The 14,902-nt window shown below is 50.8% G+C and overlaps 1 protein-coding gene across 1 annotated transcript; it reads right to left on the bottom strand.

Annotated features, from left to right (window-relative positions):
• Positions 1-239: 239 nt before the first annotated feature.
• Positions 240-14,137, bottom strand: LOC133340082 (fibroblast growth factor receptor 2-like; the record flags this gene model as incomplete). Its single annotated transcript, XM_061548146.1, has 11 exons — positions 240-381; positions 1,383-1,453; positions 2,678-2,800; positions 4,321-4,511; positions 5,850-5,960; positions 7,095-7,216; positions 8,417-8,512; positions 8,573-8,625; positions 9,275-9,474; positions 10,616-10,760; positions 13,947-14,137. Coding segments are annotated over 11 exons (1,445 nt in total), but the record flags the coding sequence as incomplete, so codon positions are not given.
• Between the last annotated feature and the right edge of the window lie 765 nt (positions 14,138-14,902).

The raw sequence follows: 14,902 nt of genomic DNA, 5'->3' as shown, positions 1-14,902 counted from the left end.
AGGGTACAAACCCATCACTATATTTCGCCATCGCTAAAGGAGACGTCTCGTAAAATTTCCATTTAAAGCTTTCGTGACCGCAGGGATTCATCTTCTCGGTCCTTCTACGTGACTTTACCGAAAGAACGAAGAAGACGTCTCATAGCAATGAGAACGACACGTTCCATCGGCGGCGGCGGCGGGTTTCGCTCGCGTCCCGAGTCACCGCCGCCGAGTGACCGGGGGGGGGGGGGTGCTACTCACAGCTCAGCGGGGCACAGGGGCGGCCGGTCCAAGCGGTGTCCCTCCTGCAGGAGCCGGAAGAGCTCTTCCACGGGGACCCCCGGGTAGGGGGAGCCCCCCAGCGTGAACATCTCCCAGAGCAGCACCCCAAACGACCAGCTGCTCGCGGCGGGGAGCACGCACTCACTCACTCACTCATACACTCACTCATACACACACTCATACACTCACACTCATACACTCACACTCATACACACTCACACACCCACACCGCCCCCCCCAGCGTGAACATCTCCCAGAGCAGCACCCCAAACGACCAGCTGCTCGCGGCGGGGAGCACGCACTCACTCACTCATACACTCATGCATACACTCACACACTCACACACTCACACTCATACACTCACACTCATACACTCATACACACACTCATACACTCACTCACTCATACACTCACACACACTCACACACACACTCATACACACACACTCACACACACACACTCACACACACACTCACTCACACACACACACTCACTCACACACACACTCATACACACTCACACACACACTCACACACACACTCACACACTCACACACTCACTCACTCATACACACACACACTCATACATACACTCACTCACACACTCACACACTCACACACTCACACACACACTCACACACACACTCACACACACTCACACACACTCACACACACACACTCACACACACTCACACACACACTCACACACACACTCACACACACTCACACACACACTCCCACACCTCCCCCCACCCCAGTTACCCCCCGCCCCCCTGGGGAGGGTAACTGGGTAACTGTGTAAGTGTGTAACTGTGTAAGTGTGTAACTGTGTAAGTGTGTAAGTGTGTAACTGTGTAAGTGTGTAACTGTGTAACTGTGTAAGTGTGTAACTGTGTAACTGTGTAAGTGTGTAACTGTGTAAGTGTGTAACTGTGTAACTGTGTAAGTGTGTAACTGTGTAACTGTGTAACTGTGTAACTGTGTAACTGTGTAACTGTGTAAGTGTGTAACTGTGTAAGTGTGTAAGTGTGTAACTGTGTAAGTGTGTAAGTGTGTAAGTGTGTAACTGTGTAAGTGTGTAAGTGTGTAACTGTGTAAGTGTGTAAGTGTGTAACTCACACGTCGCTGCGCTGTGTGTAGACGCGGTCAAACAAGGACTCCGGTGACATCCACTTCACCGGCAGGAGACCCTGAAGGGCGAGAAAGACGCATAGTGGGGGGCATAGTGGGGGGCATGGTGGGGGGCATGGTGGGGGGGGGCGTGGTGGGGGGCATGGTGGGGGGCATGGTGGGGGGGGGGGGCCCGCTCTCCAATGCCCGCACACAAAGGGTGTAAGCTCATCTGCTTGATCTGCGGCTGTCAAAATAACCGGTCGCGAAAATTGCACGAAGCCTTTTGTGAGGAAATCGTGCGAAGAGGGCGAGTGGTGGAACGTTAAGTTAACCGACGATGTTATTCACTCACTTGGCAACGCTGGCTTGCCCTACAGTTACTTGATTATTGGTTTTTACCCTCCTATCTGGCAACAAAAGTGACACCTTTTTTTTACGAGGAGTCATGTTTGCATTGACCACGATACCTGCGGTCGTAATGCAAACAAAACACACAACTCTGATAATGTACGCACTGTCCTTGAAGTTGATTGGTCCACACCCGAGACAGCTTTCCTTAGAGCCCAGTCTCACATGGTGTTGGACCAGATGACGCCAAAAGCCGCACAACTCAAAGACAATGCACCATCAGAGTATGAGAGCTCGGGGTGAAGCATTTACACCATTGGAACCTCCTTTGCCAGGAGCAAAATATGATTTTAGTTTTTTTACCCTTTTATCTGGCAACAAAACTGACAGCTTTAATTTAATTTTTTTATTAAATGTACTTGGTTATAAAGCTGGGCATCACTACGGCTACTGTAAAGGCAAACTGACAAGCCCATGTGATGGTGATCACATTTCGAATTGTCATTAAAGCACATTTTCAAAAGCAATTAGAGCCGCAGCTGTCGTACAAGTGGACGCTTCAACCACCTGAAATAATTTACGAGCGGAACAAGATCGTCACCGGGTGTCAACGACCCACAATTACTTTGCAGATAAACCCGGATTAAGTTTGTGCGCGGCGGTCAACCGGGTTTGCCGCTCAATTTCAATTCGTAAAAAACATCTTTGACGACGCGTGTTTAGCACGCCGGCCCGACGGCTAAACTGACCGCGTGAAACCCACCCGATGTTTCGTCGTGCGCCCGCTTTAACATTTAGTCAAACGACGTTCACCAAAGTCAAACTCGTGTCCAGTCCCCCTTCTCATCGTCGTCCCCCTTCGCTGCGCCCGCAGCCTCCCGTCCCGTTGCCAGGCGGCACGAGGCCACGGAACACGTGGGGGGGGGGGGGGGGGGGGGGGGCGATCGACTCACGCTGGAAGTCTTCTTGTAGTACTCGCTGTGGTTGACGTCGCGTGCGAGCCCAAAGTCGGCGATCTTCATCACGTTGCCGTCCGCCACCAGCACGTTGCGTGCCGCCAGGTCCCGGTGAATGCACTGCGGCGCACACACCGGATACCCACCGTCCATCCCAGAAGAATTCCCTCATCAAGACTCTACACCACAGAGCAGATTCCCAGCGCCGTCCATCCCAGAAGAACTCCCTCATCAAGACTCTACACCACAGAGCGGATTCCCACCACCGTCCATCCCAGAAGAATTCCCTCATCAAGACTCTGCACCACAGAGCGGATTCCCAGCGCCGTCCATCCCAGAAGAACTCCCTCATCAAGACTCTACACCACAGAGCAGATTCCCAGCGCCGTCCATCCCAGAAGAACTCCCTCATCAAGACTCTACACCACAGAGCAGATTCCCAGCGCCGTCCATCCCAGAAGAACTCCCTCATCAAGACTCTACACCACAGAGCGGATTCCCAGCGTCGTCCATCCCAGAAGAACTCCCTCATCAAGACTCTACACCACAGAGCGGATTCCCAGCACCGTCCATCCCAGAAGAACTCCCTCATCAAGACTCTACACCACAGAGCGGATTCCCAGCGCCGTCTGTCCCAGAAGAATTCCCTCATCAAGACTCTACACCACAGAGCGGATTCCCAGCACCGTCCATCCCAGAAGAACTCCCTCATCAAGACTCTACACCACAAAGCGGATTCCCAGCACCGTCCATCCCAGAAGAACTCCCTCATCAAGACTCTACACCACAGAGCGGATTCCCAGCGTCGTCCATCCCAGAAGAACTCCCTCATCAAGACTCTACACCACAGAGCGGATTCCCAGCACCGTCCATCCCAGAAGAACTCCCTCATCAAGACTCTACACCACAGAGCGGATTCCCAGCGCCGTCCGTCCCAGAAGAATTCCCTCATCAAGACTCTACACCACAGAGCGGATTCCCAGCACCGTCCATCCCAGAAGAACTCCCTCATCAAGACTCTACACCACAAAGCGGATTCCCAGCACCGTCCATCCCAGAAGAACTCCCTCATCAAGACTCTACACCACAGAGCGGATTCCCAGCACCGTCCATCCCAGAAGAACTCCCTCATCAAGACTCTACACCACAGAGCGGATTCCCAGCGCCGTCCATCCCAGAAGAACTCCCTCATCAAGACTCTACACCACAGAGCGGATTCCCAGCACCGTGGTCTATGCAAACATGACTCCTTGTAAAAAGGTGTCAGTTTTGTTGCCAGATAGAAGGGTGAAAAACCAATTAACAACGTCGATGTCCTGAGAATGCTAAATTTACATTCTCAGAAAGAACGTAATCAACCAGGTAGGGTGTTGACTGTTATGTTATCCGACTCTCTGTTGTATTACATTACATGTCTAAGTCTACTAGATTTGCGTTTCTATTTCATTTATACCTGATGATTGCTAGTGTTGCAATCGAACCGCCGTGTGCCAGCATTTAATTTAATTTATTACTTTATCTTCACACGTGACTTTACCGAAAGAACCAAAGGACAATTCCTGCGGTCACAAAAGCTCAAAATTCTGTTTGAACGTCGATGTCGTCGTTGTCATCGTAGCGACGGGTAGTGAGCGACTCACCTTGTTGGAGGCGAGCCACTCCATGCCGCGCGCCACCTGACGGGCGAACGACACCAGCTCCCTGGCGGCGGGTCGCTCGCCCCTCGCTCCGGCACCGTCGCACGCCGACTCCGTGACGGGCGGGCGGCGGGCGCGCAGGAAGTCTCGCAGGTTCCCTTTGGCGGCGAGCTCCACGATGACGAGCAGGGGACCTGGGGGGGGGGGGGGCGATGGAGGTGGTCGGGTCAGCGCTGGGATGGCAATCGTCAGAACAGCCGTGTTGAGACGACTTCATGCCGAGGTTGTCAAATAAATGTCGATTTAAAGCTGCTTTCGCGATTGCATCTTCTTGGTTCTTTCGGTAAAGTCACGTAGAAGGGAAATAATAAAATAAAAAAATAAAACATTAAGTCACGTAGAAGGGAAATAATAAAATAATAAAAATAAAACATTAAGTCACGTAGAAGGGAAATAATAAAATAATAAAAATAAAACATTGAGTCACGTAGAAGGGAAATAATAAAATAATAAAAATAAAACATTGAGTCACGTAGAAGGGAAATAATAAAATAATAAAAATAAAACATTAAGTCACGTAGAAGGGAAATAATAAAATAATAAAAATAAAACATTAAGCCACGTGGAAGGGAAATAATAAAATAATAAAAATAAACATTAAGTCACGTAGAAGGGAAATAATAAAATAATAAAAATAAAACATTGAGTCACGTAGAAGGGAAATAATAAAATAATAAAAATAAAACATTGAGTCACGTAGAAGGGAAATAATAAAAAAATAAAAATAAAACATTGAGTCACGTAGAAGGGAAATAATAAAATAATAAAAATAAAACATAATCAAATACAATTCTCACGACGTTTCGGCCACAACGCAAGCAGCCGTCCTCAGGCGAAGAACAGGTCTGTGGGAAAGACAGCGTCCTCAGGTGAAGAACAGCTACATCATGGGACCTCCTTTGCCAGTACCAACATATACTCATAGGGGTTTTCCCCTTTTTCTGGCAACAAAACTGACACCTTTTGCAATGAATCACGCGTACATTAACCACAATGCTTGCAGTCAAATGCAAACAAAAAACAATACTCTGATAGTTTATGCGTTGTCTTTGAAACTGATTGGTCCACACCAGAGACAGCTTTCTTTAGAGCCTAGTCTCATACGGTGTTCGACCAGATGACGCCAAAAGGCGTTACACAGTTCAAAGACAACGCAACTACCAGAGTAACGAGAGCTCGGGGTAGAGCAGCTACATCATGGGACCTCCTTTGCCAGTACCAACATATACTCATAGGGGTTTTCCACTTTTTTCTTGCATCCCACTGGGATGTTTGCACACAGCGTTGGTGTACGGTGCTTTTTCTGCAATATTTTGCTTGGATTTTCTGTTTGCACTCAGTCACATGTTCACTTTAAGATGTTTTTTGTTCGTGTTTTAGTTTTTTTGTTTGTTGCGGTTGCACCCGATTCAAGAGCCGAATGTCCCACGGGGCTCCCCACCTACTAGATGAACGTGAACTTGACAACTCACCGCCTTGCGTGCACGCCCCCAGCAGACCGATGATGTTCCTGTGCTTCGCCACGCTCTTCATCAGCTCCAGCTCCGACACCAGGTCGGACAGCTCCTTGTCCGTAGCATTGTCTGAGCGCGAGCGAAGGGGAGAGATCGCACAAACGGGGCGAATGCGTCCGCGTCTCCGTGGCCTCGGGGCGAGCGGCTCGGGCGACGATGACGACGACGACACGTCGCTGCGGGAGCACCGCACCTCACAACAATAATATCCAGGGAATACCTTGGCTCCTCGCACCCTCAACCAGTGTGTACATACACACACAAGGACTCGTCTTCTTGGTTCTTTCGGTAAAGTCACGTAGAAAGGACATAATAAAATAATACAAATTTAATACAATAGAATTCTCACGACGTTTCGGCCACAAGACGCTGTCTTTCCGACAGACCTGGTCTCCACCTGAGGACGGCTGCTTGCGTTGTGGCCGAAACGTCGTGAGAATTATTTTATTATGTTTTATTTTTGTTATTTCATTATTTCCATTTTACGTGATGACTTTACCGAAAGAACCAAGAAGACGGAAGCTTGTGTTGCCTCCGTAGCGCTAGCGATGTGCGTAGCGCTAGCGGCGTGCCCGTAGCACCAGCGTGGCGTGCTCGTAGCGCTAGCGGCGTAGCGCTAGGATGGTGCCCGTAGCGCTAGCGGCATGCCCGTAGCCCATAGCGCTAGCGGCAGCGTGCGCGTAGCGCTAGCGGCATGGCCGTAGCGCTAGCGGCATGCCCGTAGCGCTAGCGGCATGCCCGTAGCCCGTAGCGCTAGCGGCATGCCCGTAGCGCTAGCGGCATGCCCGTAGCCCGTAGCGCTAGCGGCGTGCCTGTAGCGCTAGCGGCGTGCTCGTAGCGCTAGCGGCATGCCCGTAGCCCGTAGCGCTAGCGGCATGCCCGTAGCCCGTAGCGCTAGCGGCATAGCGCTAGGATGGTGCCCGTAGCGCTAGCGGCATGCCCGTAGCGCTAGCGGCATGCCCGTAGCCCGTAGCGCTAGCGGCGTGCCTGTAGCGCTAGCGGCGTGCTCGTAGCGCTAGCGGCATGCCCGTAGCCCGTAGCGCTAGCGGCATGCCCGTAGCCCGTAGCGCTAGCGGCATAGCGCTAGGATGGTGCCCGTAGCGCTAGCGGCATGCCCGTAGCTCGTAGCGCTAGCGGCATGCCCGTAGCCCGTAGCGCTAGCGGCGTGCCCGTAGCCCGTAGCTCGTAGCGCCAGCGACTCACCCTTCAGCATCTTGACGGCGACGCGGACGGAGCGGCCGGGCTGCTCCTGGTCGATGCCCAGCGCCTCGGCCGTCACCACGCGGCCAAAGCAGCCCTCGCCCAGCGGCGCACCCAGCCTGAGCCTGCGGGGGGCGCACACGAGGTCAAGACGAGGTCACACGAGGTCAACACGAGGTCAACACGAGGTCAACACGAGGTCAACACGGCGGTCAACATGACGGTCACACGAGGTCAACACGAGGTCAACACGAGGTCAACCAACCGTCAACACGAGGTCAACATGACGGTCACACGAGGTCAACACGAGGTCAACACGACATCAACACGAGGTCAACACGACATCAACACGACATCAACACGATCAACACGGCGGTCACACGAGGTCAACACGAGGTCAACACGAGGTCAACACGAGGTCAACACGCCGTCAACACGACATCAACACGAGGTCAACACGAGGTCAACACGAGGTCAACACGAGGTCAACACGACGGTGGAATCTCCCCCCCCCCGCCCCCCCCAACTATGATTCGTACATCAATCACGTCCGTGCATCGGCTAGGCCCCGCCTCGAGCTCGGGGTACAAATCGTCAAACGCCGCGTCCGCTCGCTCCGTCGCCGCGTGACAAGAGAGCGCAGCGACAGCAGCAGCAGCAGGAGCAGCGACAGCAGCAGCAGCAGGAGCAGCAGCAGCAGCAGCAGCAGCAGCAGCAGGAGCAGGAGCAGCAGCAGCAGCAGCAGCAGCAGCGACAGCAGCAGCAGGAGCAGCAGCAGCAGCAGCAGCAGGAGCAGCAGCAGGAGCAGCAGCAGGAGCAGCAGCAGCAGGAGCAGCAGCAGGAGCAGGAGCAGGAGCAGCAGCAGGAGCAGGAGCAGCAGCAGCAGCAGCAGCAGGAGCAGCAGCAGGAGCAGCAGCAGGAGCAGGAGCAGCAGCAGCAGCAGCAGCAGCGACAGCAGCAGCAGGAGCAGCAGCAGCAGGAGCAGCAGCAGAGCAGCAGCAGGAGCAGCAGCAGCAGGAGCAGCAGCAGCAGCAGCAGGAGCAGCAGCAGGAGCAGCAGCAGCAGCAGCAGCAGCAGGAGGAGCAGCAGCAGGAGCAGCAGGAGCAGCAGCAGGAGCAGCAGCAGCAGGAGCAGCAGCAGGAGGAGCAGCAGCAGCAGCAGCAGTAGCAGCAGCAGCAGCAGGAGCAGCAGCAGCAGCAGCAGAGCAGCAGCAGCAGCAGGAGCAGCAGCAGCAGGAGCAGCAGCAGCAGCAGCAGCAGCAGCAGCAGGAGGAGCAGCAGCAGGAGGAGGAGGGAACGGTCGCGACGGGAGCGGTGGCGACGAACCGTCCCCGCGGGAACTCCCAGCGTGCATCTGGGGGCAGCTCGCTCTCGCAGACGCCGGGCAGCCTCGGGGAGTCCGCCGACGAGAAGCGGCGACCGCTGCCACCGCCACCACCGCCGCCACCGCCGCCTCCTCCTCTACCTGGTGGCGGTGCCGGCAGCAGCAGCAGCGGCAGCCTCGAGTTGGCTGAGTCGGCAGACTCCAGCGATACCTGGGGGACGGCGGGAGCCCCACAAGCGGTTAACACGGCAGAGACACACACAGACACATACACACACAGAGACACAGAGACACACACAGACACACACACAGACACACACAGACACACACACAGACACACACACAGACACACACACAGACACACACACACAGAGACACACACAGAGACACATACAGACACACAGAGACACACACACAGAGACACTCACACACAGAGACACTCACACACACAGACACACACACAGACACACACACAGACACACACAGAGACACACACACAGACACACACACAGACACACACACACACACAGACACACACACAGACACACAAACAGACACACACTGGCACACAGACACACACAACACACACACAGACACTCACACAAACATTGTGCGACTGGTAGCGGCACCACTGCCACCATCACCACCACCACCACCCCCACCACCACCACCCCCACCACCCCCACCACCACCACCACCCCCACCACCCCCACCACCACCACCACCCCCACCCCCACCCCCACCACCACCCCCACCACCACCACCCCTACCACCCCCACCCCCCCCACCACCACCCCCCCCCACCCCACCACCCCCACCACCACCCCCACCCCCCCCACCCCACCCCCACCCCCCCCCACCTGTCTCTGCAGGACGATGTCTCTGGAGAGGCGACAGAGTCGGGGCTCGTTGCCGACTGGCGGCGTCTGCTCCGGCGCGTTCCGCACGCGGCAACTCGCGGCCACGGCGGCCGTGGTGGCGAGTAAGCCGGCCGTGCAGTAGACGCCGATCTGCAGGAAGTCCGGGGCGGCGAGGGCAGCCTTCGACTCCGGCCTCTCCGCTGTCGGGAGAGGGGTCGGGGGTCACGGTGGAGCGAGGTCAGCGACCGCGTGACCTGCGGCCGTCAAAATAAGCGGTCGCGACAATTGCCCTTTGCGAGGAAATCGTGCGAAGAGGGCGAGTGGTGGAACGTTAAGTTAACCGACGATGTTATTCACTCACTTGGCAACGCTGGCTTGCCCTACAGTTACTTGATTATTGGTTTTTACCCTCTTACCTGGTAACAAAACTGACACCTTTTTTACGAGGAGTCATGTTTGCATTGACCACGATACCTGCGGTCGTAATGCAAACAAAAAACAGAACTCTGATAATGTGTGCACTGTCCTTGAAGTTGATTGGTCCACACCCGAGACAGCTTTCCTTAGAGCCTAGTCTCACATGGTCCTTGAAGTTGATTGGTCCACGCCCGAGACAGCTTTCCTTAGAGCCTAGTCTCACATGGTCCTTGAAGTTGATTGGTCCACACCCGAGACAGCTTTCCTTAGAGCCTAGTCTCACATGGTCCTTGAAGTTGATTGGTCCACACCCGAGACAGCTTTCCTTAGAGCCTAGTCTCACATGGTCCTTGAAGTTGATTGGTCCACACCCGAGACAGCTTTCCTTAGAGCCTAGTCTCACATGGTCCTTGAAGTTGATTGGTCCACACCCGAGACAGCTTTCCTTAGAGCCTAGTCTCACATGGTCCTTGAAGTTGATTGGTCCACACCCGAGACAGCTTTCCTTAGAGCCTAGTCTCACATGGTCCTTGAAGTTGATTGGTCCACACCCGAGACAGCTTTCCTTAGAGCCTAGTCTCACATGGAGTTGGACCAGATGACGCCAAAAGGCGCACAACTCAAAGACAATGCACCATCAGAGTATGAGAGCTCAACTTCAAGGACAGTGCATACATGATCAGAGTCGTGTTCTAGATTTGAAGCTTTCGTAGGAATGCAAGGATTCATATTCTTAGGTTTTTTTCGGTAAAGTCACGTAGGTAAAAAAATTAAATTAATAAAAATTAAATAAAAATCACGACGTTTCACTTGATGCAGCAGTCGGAGTCTTGTGTTGCCTCCGAAACGTCGTGATTTTTATTTTATTTTATTTTTATTAATTTAAACTTTTTACCTTTCCTCCTGCAGTTTGTCCGCGTGTACCTGCGATGACAACGAGCCATGCAGATTGGTGAGAGGTCCCGATGGAGTTGCCCGCCAGGCAAGTGTATTCCCCGGCGTCGTCAAACGTGACATTCCGTAAGTAGAGGACCTCCATCTCCTCGTCTGTGCTATTGTCTCCGGACGTCTAAAGAAAAAAAAACAACGGGGAGGGAGAGAGACACAAAACAAGGATTCATATTCTTGGTTCTTTCGGTGAAGTCATCACGTAGAAGGGAAGAAATAAAATAATAAAAATAAAACAGAATAAAATAAAAATAAAATAAATACATAAAAATACAAAATTCTCACGACGATTCGGCCACAACGCAAGCAGCCGTCCTCAGGTGAAGAATGAAACACTGCCAAGCTTGGAGCTTATATTTAAGCTGCTGGGTTGGAGAGCTTGGTGCTGTTTCATTCTTCACATGAGGACGGCTGCTTGCGTTGTGGCCGAAACGTCGTGAGAATTATTTTATTATGTTTTATTTTATTATTTTATTATTTCCCTTCTACGTGATGACTTTACCGAAAGAACCAAGAAGATTATTGTATTATGTTTTATTTTATTATTTTATTATTTCCCTTCTACGTGATGACTTTACCGAAAGAACCAAGAAGATTATTTTATTATGTTTTATTTTATTATTTTATTTCTTCCCTTCTACGTGGTGACTTTACCGAAAGAACCAAGAAGATTATTTTATTATGTTTTATTTTATTATTTTATTACTTCCCTTCTACGTGATGACTTTACCGAAAGAACCAAGAAGATTATTTTATTATGTTTTATTTTTATTATTTTATGATTTCTCTTCTACGTGGTGACTTTACCGAAAGAACCAAGAAGATTATTTTATTATGTTTTATTTGTATTATTTTATGATTTCTCTTCTACGTGATGACTTTACCGAAAGAACCAAGAAGATTATTTTATTATGTTTTATTTGTATTATTTTATGATTTCTCTTCTACGCGACTTTATTATTAGAACTCGAGGAGACGGCGCTCACGTCCTTGGTGAGTAGCTAAGTTGGCGAGGCAAGCGCTCTACCAGCTTAGGGACTCCACAAGTACATTAGTTCGATTCCCGCATCCTCCAAGCGCAGTATTATTATTTTTTTTAATCTAATTTTAAATGAAACGCCCAGAGTGATTGTCTGTGACATCTTCACATTGGTGAAGCATTCTTAATTTTGTAGCTTTCGTGACTGCAGGAATTATTCTTTGTTTCTTTCGGTGAAGTCGCGTCTAAAGATAAAGTAATAAATTAAAATAATAGCATATTACGACGTCTCGATTGCAACACAAGCAATCGTCATTCAGGCATAAAAGAAATAGCAACAAAAATCTAACTGTCTATAGTTTTCTAGTTAGATTTTTGTTGCTATTTCTTTTATGCCTGACGATGATTGCCTGTGTTGCAATCGACACGCGTAATATGCTATTATTTTAATTTATTATTTTATCTTTAGACGCGACTTCACCGAAAGAAACAAAGAATAATTCGTGCAGTCACGAAAGCTCCAAAATTAAGATTGAACGATTCGTATTCTTAGGTTTTTTCGGTAAAGTCACCGTGTAGGTAAAACATTGAAATTAATAAAATAAAATAAAATAAAAATCACGACGTTTCGGAGGCAACACAAGCTTCCATCTTCAGGTGGAACCGTCACAGCCACGACAGCCGCATCAAGCAAATGAGAGATTGCAAGAGCTACCACTCCGTATATATAATGGTTGGTTTAATAAAAAGAGTGGTAGCTCTTGTAATCTCTCATCTACTTGATACGGCTGTCGTGGCTGTGACGGTTCCACCTGAAGACGGAGACTTGTGTTGCCTCCGAAACGTCGTGATTTTTATTTTAATTTAATTTTATTAATTTCAATGTTTTACCTACACGGTGACTTTACCGAAAAAACCTAAGAATACGAATCCTTGCAGTCACGAAAGCTTCAAATCTAGAAGAAAACAATAAACTCCGTTGAAATCCCCACAGAGTACGGCAGCAGTCGGGAACCTTTTTGACTGGGAGAGCCATAAAAGCCAAATATTTCTAAATATATTTCATTGAGAGCCATATAGTGTAATTTTTAACGTCTAATAAATTAAATGTGTCTTACTTTTAATGCGACTTCTGGTCACGGGATCCGTGACCGAAGAAATTTTATCTTCAAAACTAATTTCTGTTCACTTTAAAATGACACGGTATTATTAAGCAATATCACAAGTATTTTAAAAAATCAGTTCCAAACTGATTTTTTTTTTTTCAACTCAAAATTGTCTGGGAGCCATATGCCGTCACCAGAAGAGCCATACATGGCTCGCGAGCCATAGGTTCCCGACCGCTGGCGTACGGGGTTTCTACCGCGGTGCCATCACCCTGCACAAGGGAGGGAAGGCCGGGTGGAAGACAGGGGACTGGGGGTGAACGGGGAGAGAGAGAGACACAGAGAGGGGGGTAAACGCAACCAACACATCTACAGATCATTGCTTTGTCAGCGGGCAAACGTACAAAATCAACAGGGGATCAAATACTTTTTTCCCTCACTGTAACAAGCTGAGATTAGGAGCACTCCCTTTAAGAGTGTGCTCCTAATCTCAGCTCGTTGCCTGTATAAAAGACACCTGGGAGCCAGAAATCTTTCTGATTGAGAGGGGGTCAAATACTTATTTCCCTCATTAAAATGCAAATCAATTTATAACATTTTTGACATGCGCTTTTCGGGATTTTTGTGTTGTTATTCTGTCTCTCACTGTTCAAATAAACCTAGCGTTAAAATTACAGACTGATCATTTCTTTGTCAGCGGGCAAACGTACAAAATCAGCAGGGGATCAAATACTTGTTTTCCTCACTGTACACGTTCCATTTCAACATTTAAAAAAAATTAACCCATAAAAACAAAGTTTTTAACCATAAATCCTTTATATGCGTGGCGGCTAGAGTCCTCTCGTCCTCTGGCTTGAGATGGCTGCCGCCTATGGGTCAGATGATTGCCTGCCACCATTAAGCAATTGGTAATTAAATATAATTAATTTTTTCCTAAAAAGTGTAAAATTTTGGGAAAATTTTTTCACGAACATTAATTGTCTCGCACAACGAGTCTGTGTGCAAAATGTCAGCTCGATTGGATCACGGGAAGTGGGTTAAAAAACGACCGAAAGATTTGCACGGTCGTAAGCGCGCAAGCAAGCAAGCAAGCAAGCGAGCGAACTTAATATAAAGGATTTAAAAAACAAATCCCAATTTCCCGTTGGGGAACGGCGCGTCCGACTGGCTCGACTGCCCCATCGACACAACCAGAGGCCCCGCCCCCCCCCGCCCCCCGTACCTTGAGTACCCGCACGTAGGGCGAGCCGTCGGGCCCGTGGCGGCTGCCGTTGACCTCGACGTGACGCAGCCACTGGACGTGCGGCCGCGCCTCTCCGTGCACCTTGCAGCGGAACTCGGCGTCGCCGCCCGGCGCCGCTGTGCGGTTGGCCGGCAGGCCGGGCTGCAGGACGGGCCGGTGGGAGGAGCGCTCTGCGCGGCGCGGAGACGGAGAGAAGGAAGGGGGGCCCCCCCCCGCCCCCAAGAGGTTGCGACAGTCAGAACAGAAACACGTTCCTTCGGAACGGGCGGGCGGGAGCTCGGTAGGACGGCGCGTCACGTGGTGACGAGACCGTCCGACAGACAGACGGACAAATAATCCCTGGTGGGCGGTGTGCATTGCACCATAAATATGCTAAATTCCTCTTGATATGCAAATTATTTTGTCAAGGCGCTCTTCCCCCTCCAACCCAGCTTAAGTATACGCTGCCAAGCCTGGTGGTGTTTCATTCAGACGCTGTCTTCCCGACAGACCTGTTCTTCACCTGAGGACGCTGTCTTCCCGACAGACCTGTTCTTCACCTGAGGACGCTGTCTTCCCGACAGACCTGTTCTTCACCTGAGGACGCTGTCTTCCCGACAGACCTGTTCTTCACCTGAGGACGCTGTCTTTCCGACAGACCTGTTCTTCACCTGAGGACGCTGTCTTCCCGACAGACCTGTTCTTCACCTGAGGACGCTGTCTTCCCGACAGACCTGTTCTTCACCTGAGGACGCTGTCTTCCCGACAGACCTGTTCTTCACCTGAGGACGCTGTCTTCCCGACAGACCTGTTCTTCACCTGAGGACGCTGTCTTCCCGACAGACCTGTTCTTCACCTGAGGACGCTGTCTTCCCGACAGACCTGTTCTTCACCTGAGGACGCTGTCTTCCCGACAGACCTGTTCTTCACCTGAGGACGCTGTCTTCCCGACAGAC

The sequence above is a fragment of the Lethenteron reissneri genome, unplaced genomic scaffold, assembly GCF_015708825.2.
Source record: "Lethenteron reissneri isolate LAM-NWPU_2019-01 unplaced genomic scaffold, ASM1570882v1 scaffold_718, whole genome shotgun sequence".
NCBI classification, from domain to species: Eukaryota; Metazoa; Chordata; class Hyperoartia; order Petromyzontiformes; family Petromyzontidae; genus Lethenteron; species Lethenteron reissneri.
This window is presented reverse-complemented; position numbering and strand designations above follow the sequence as displayed.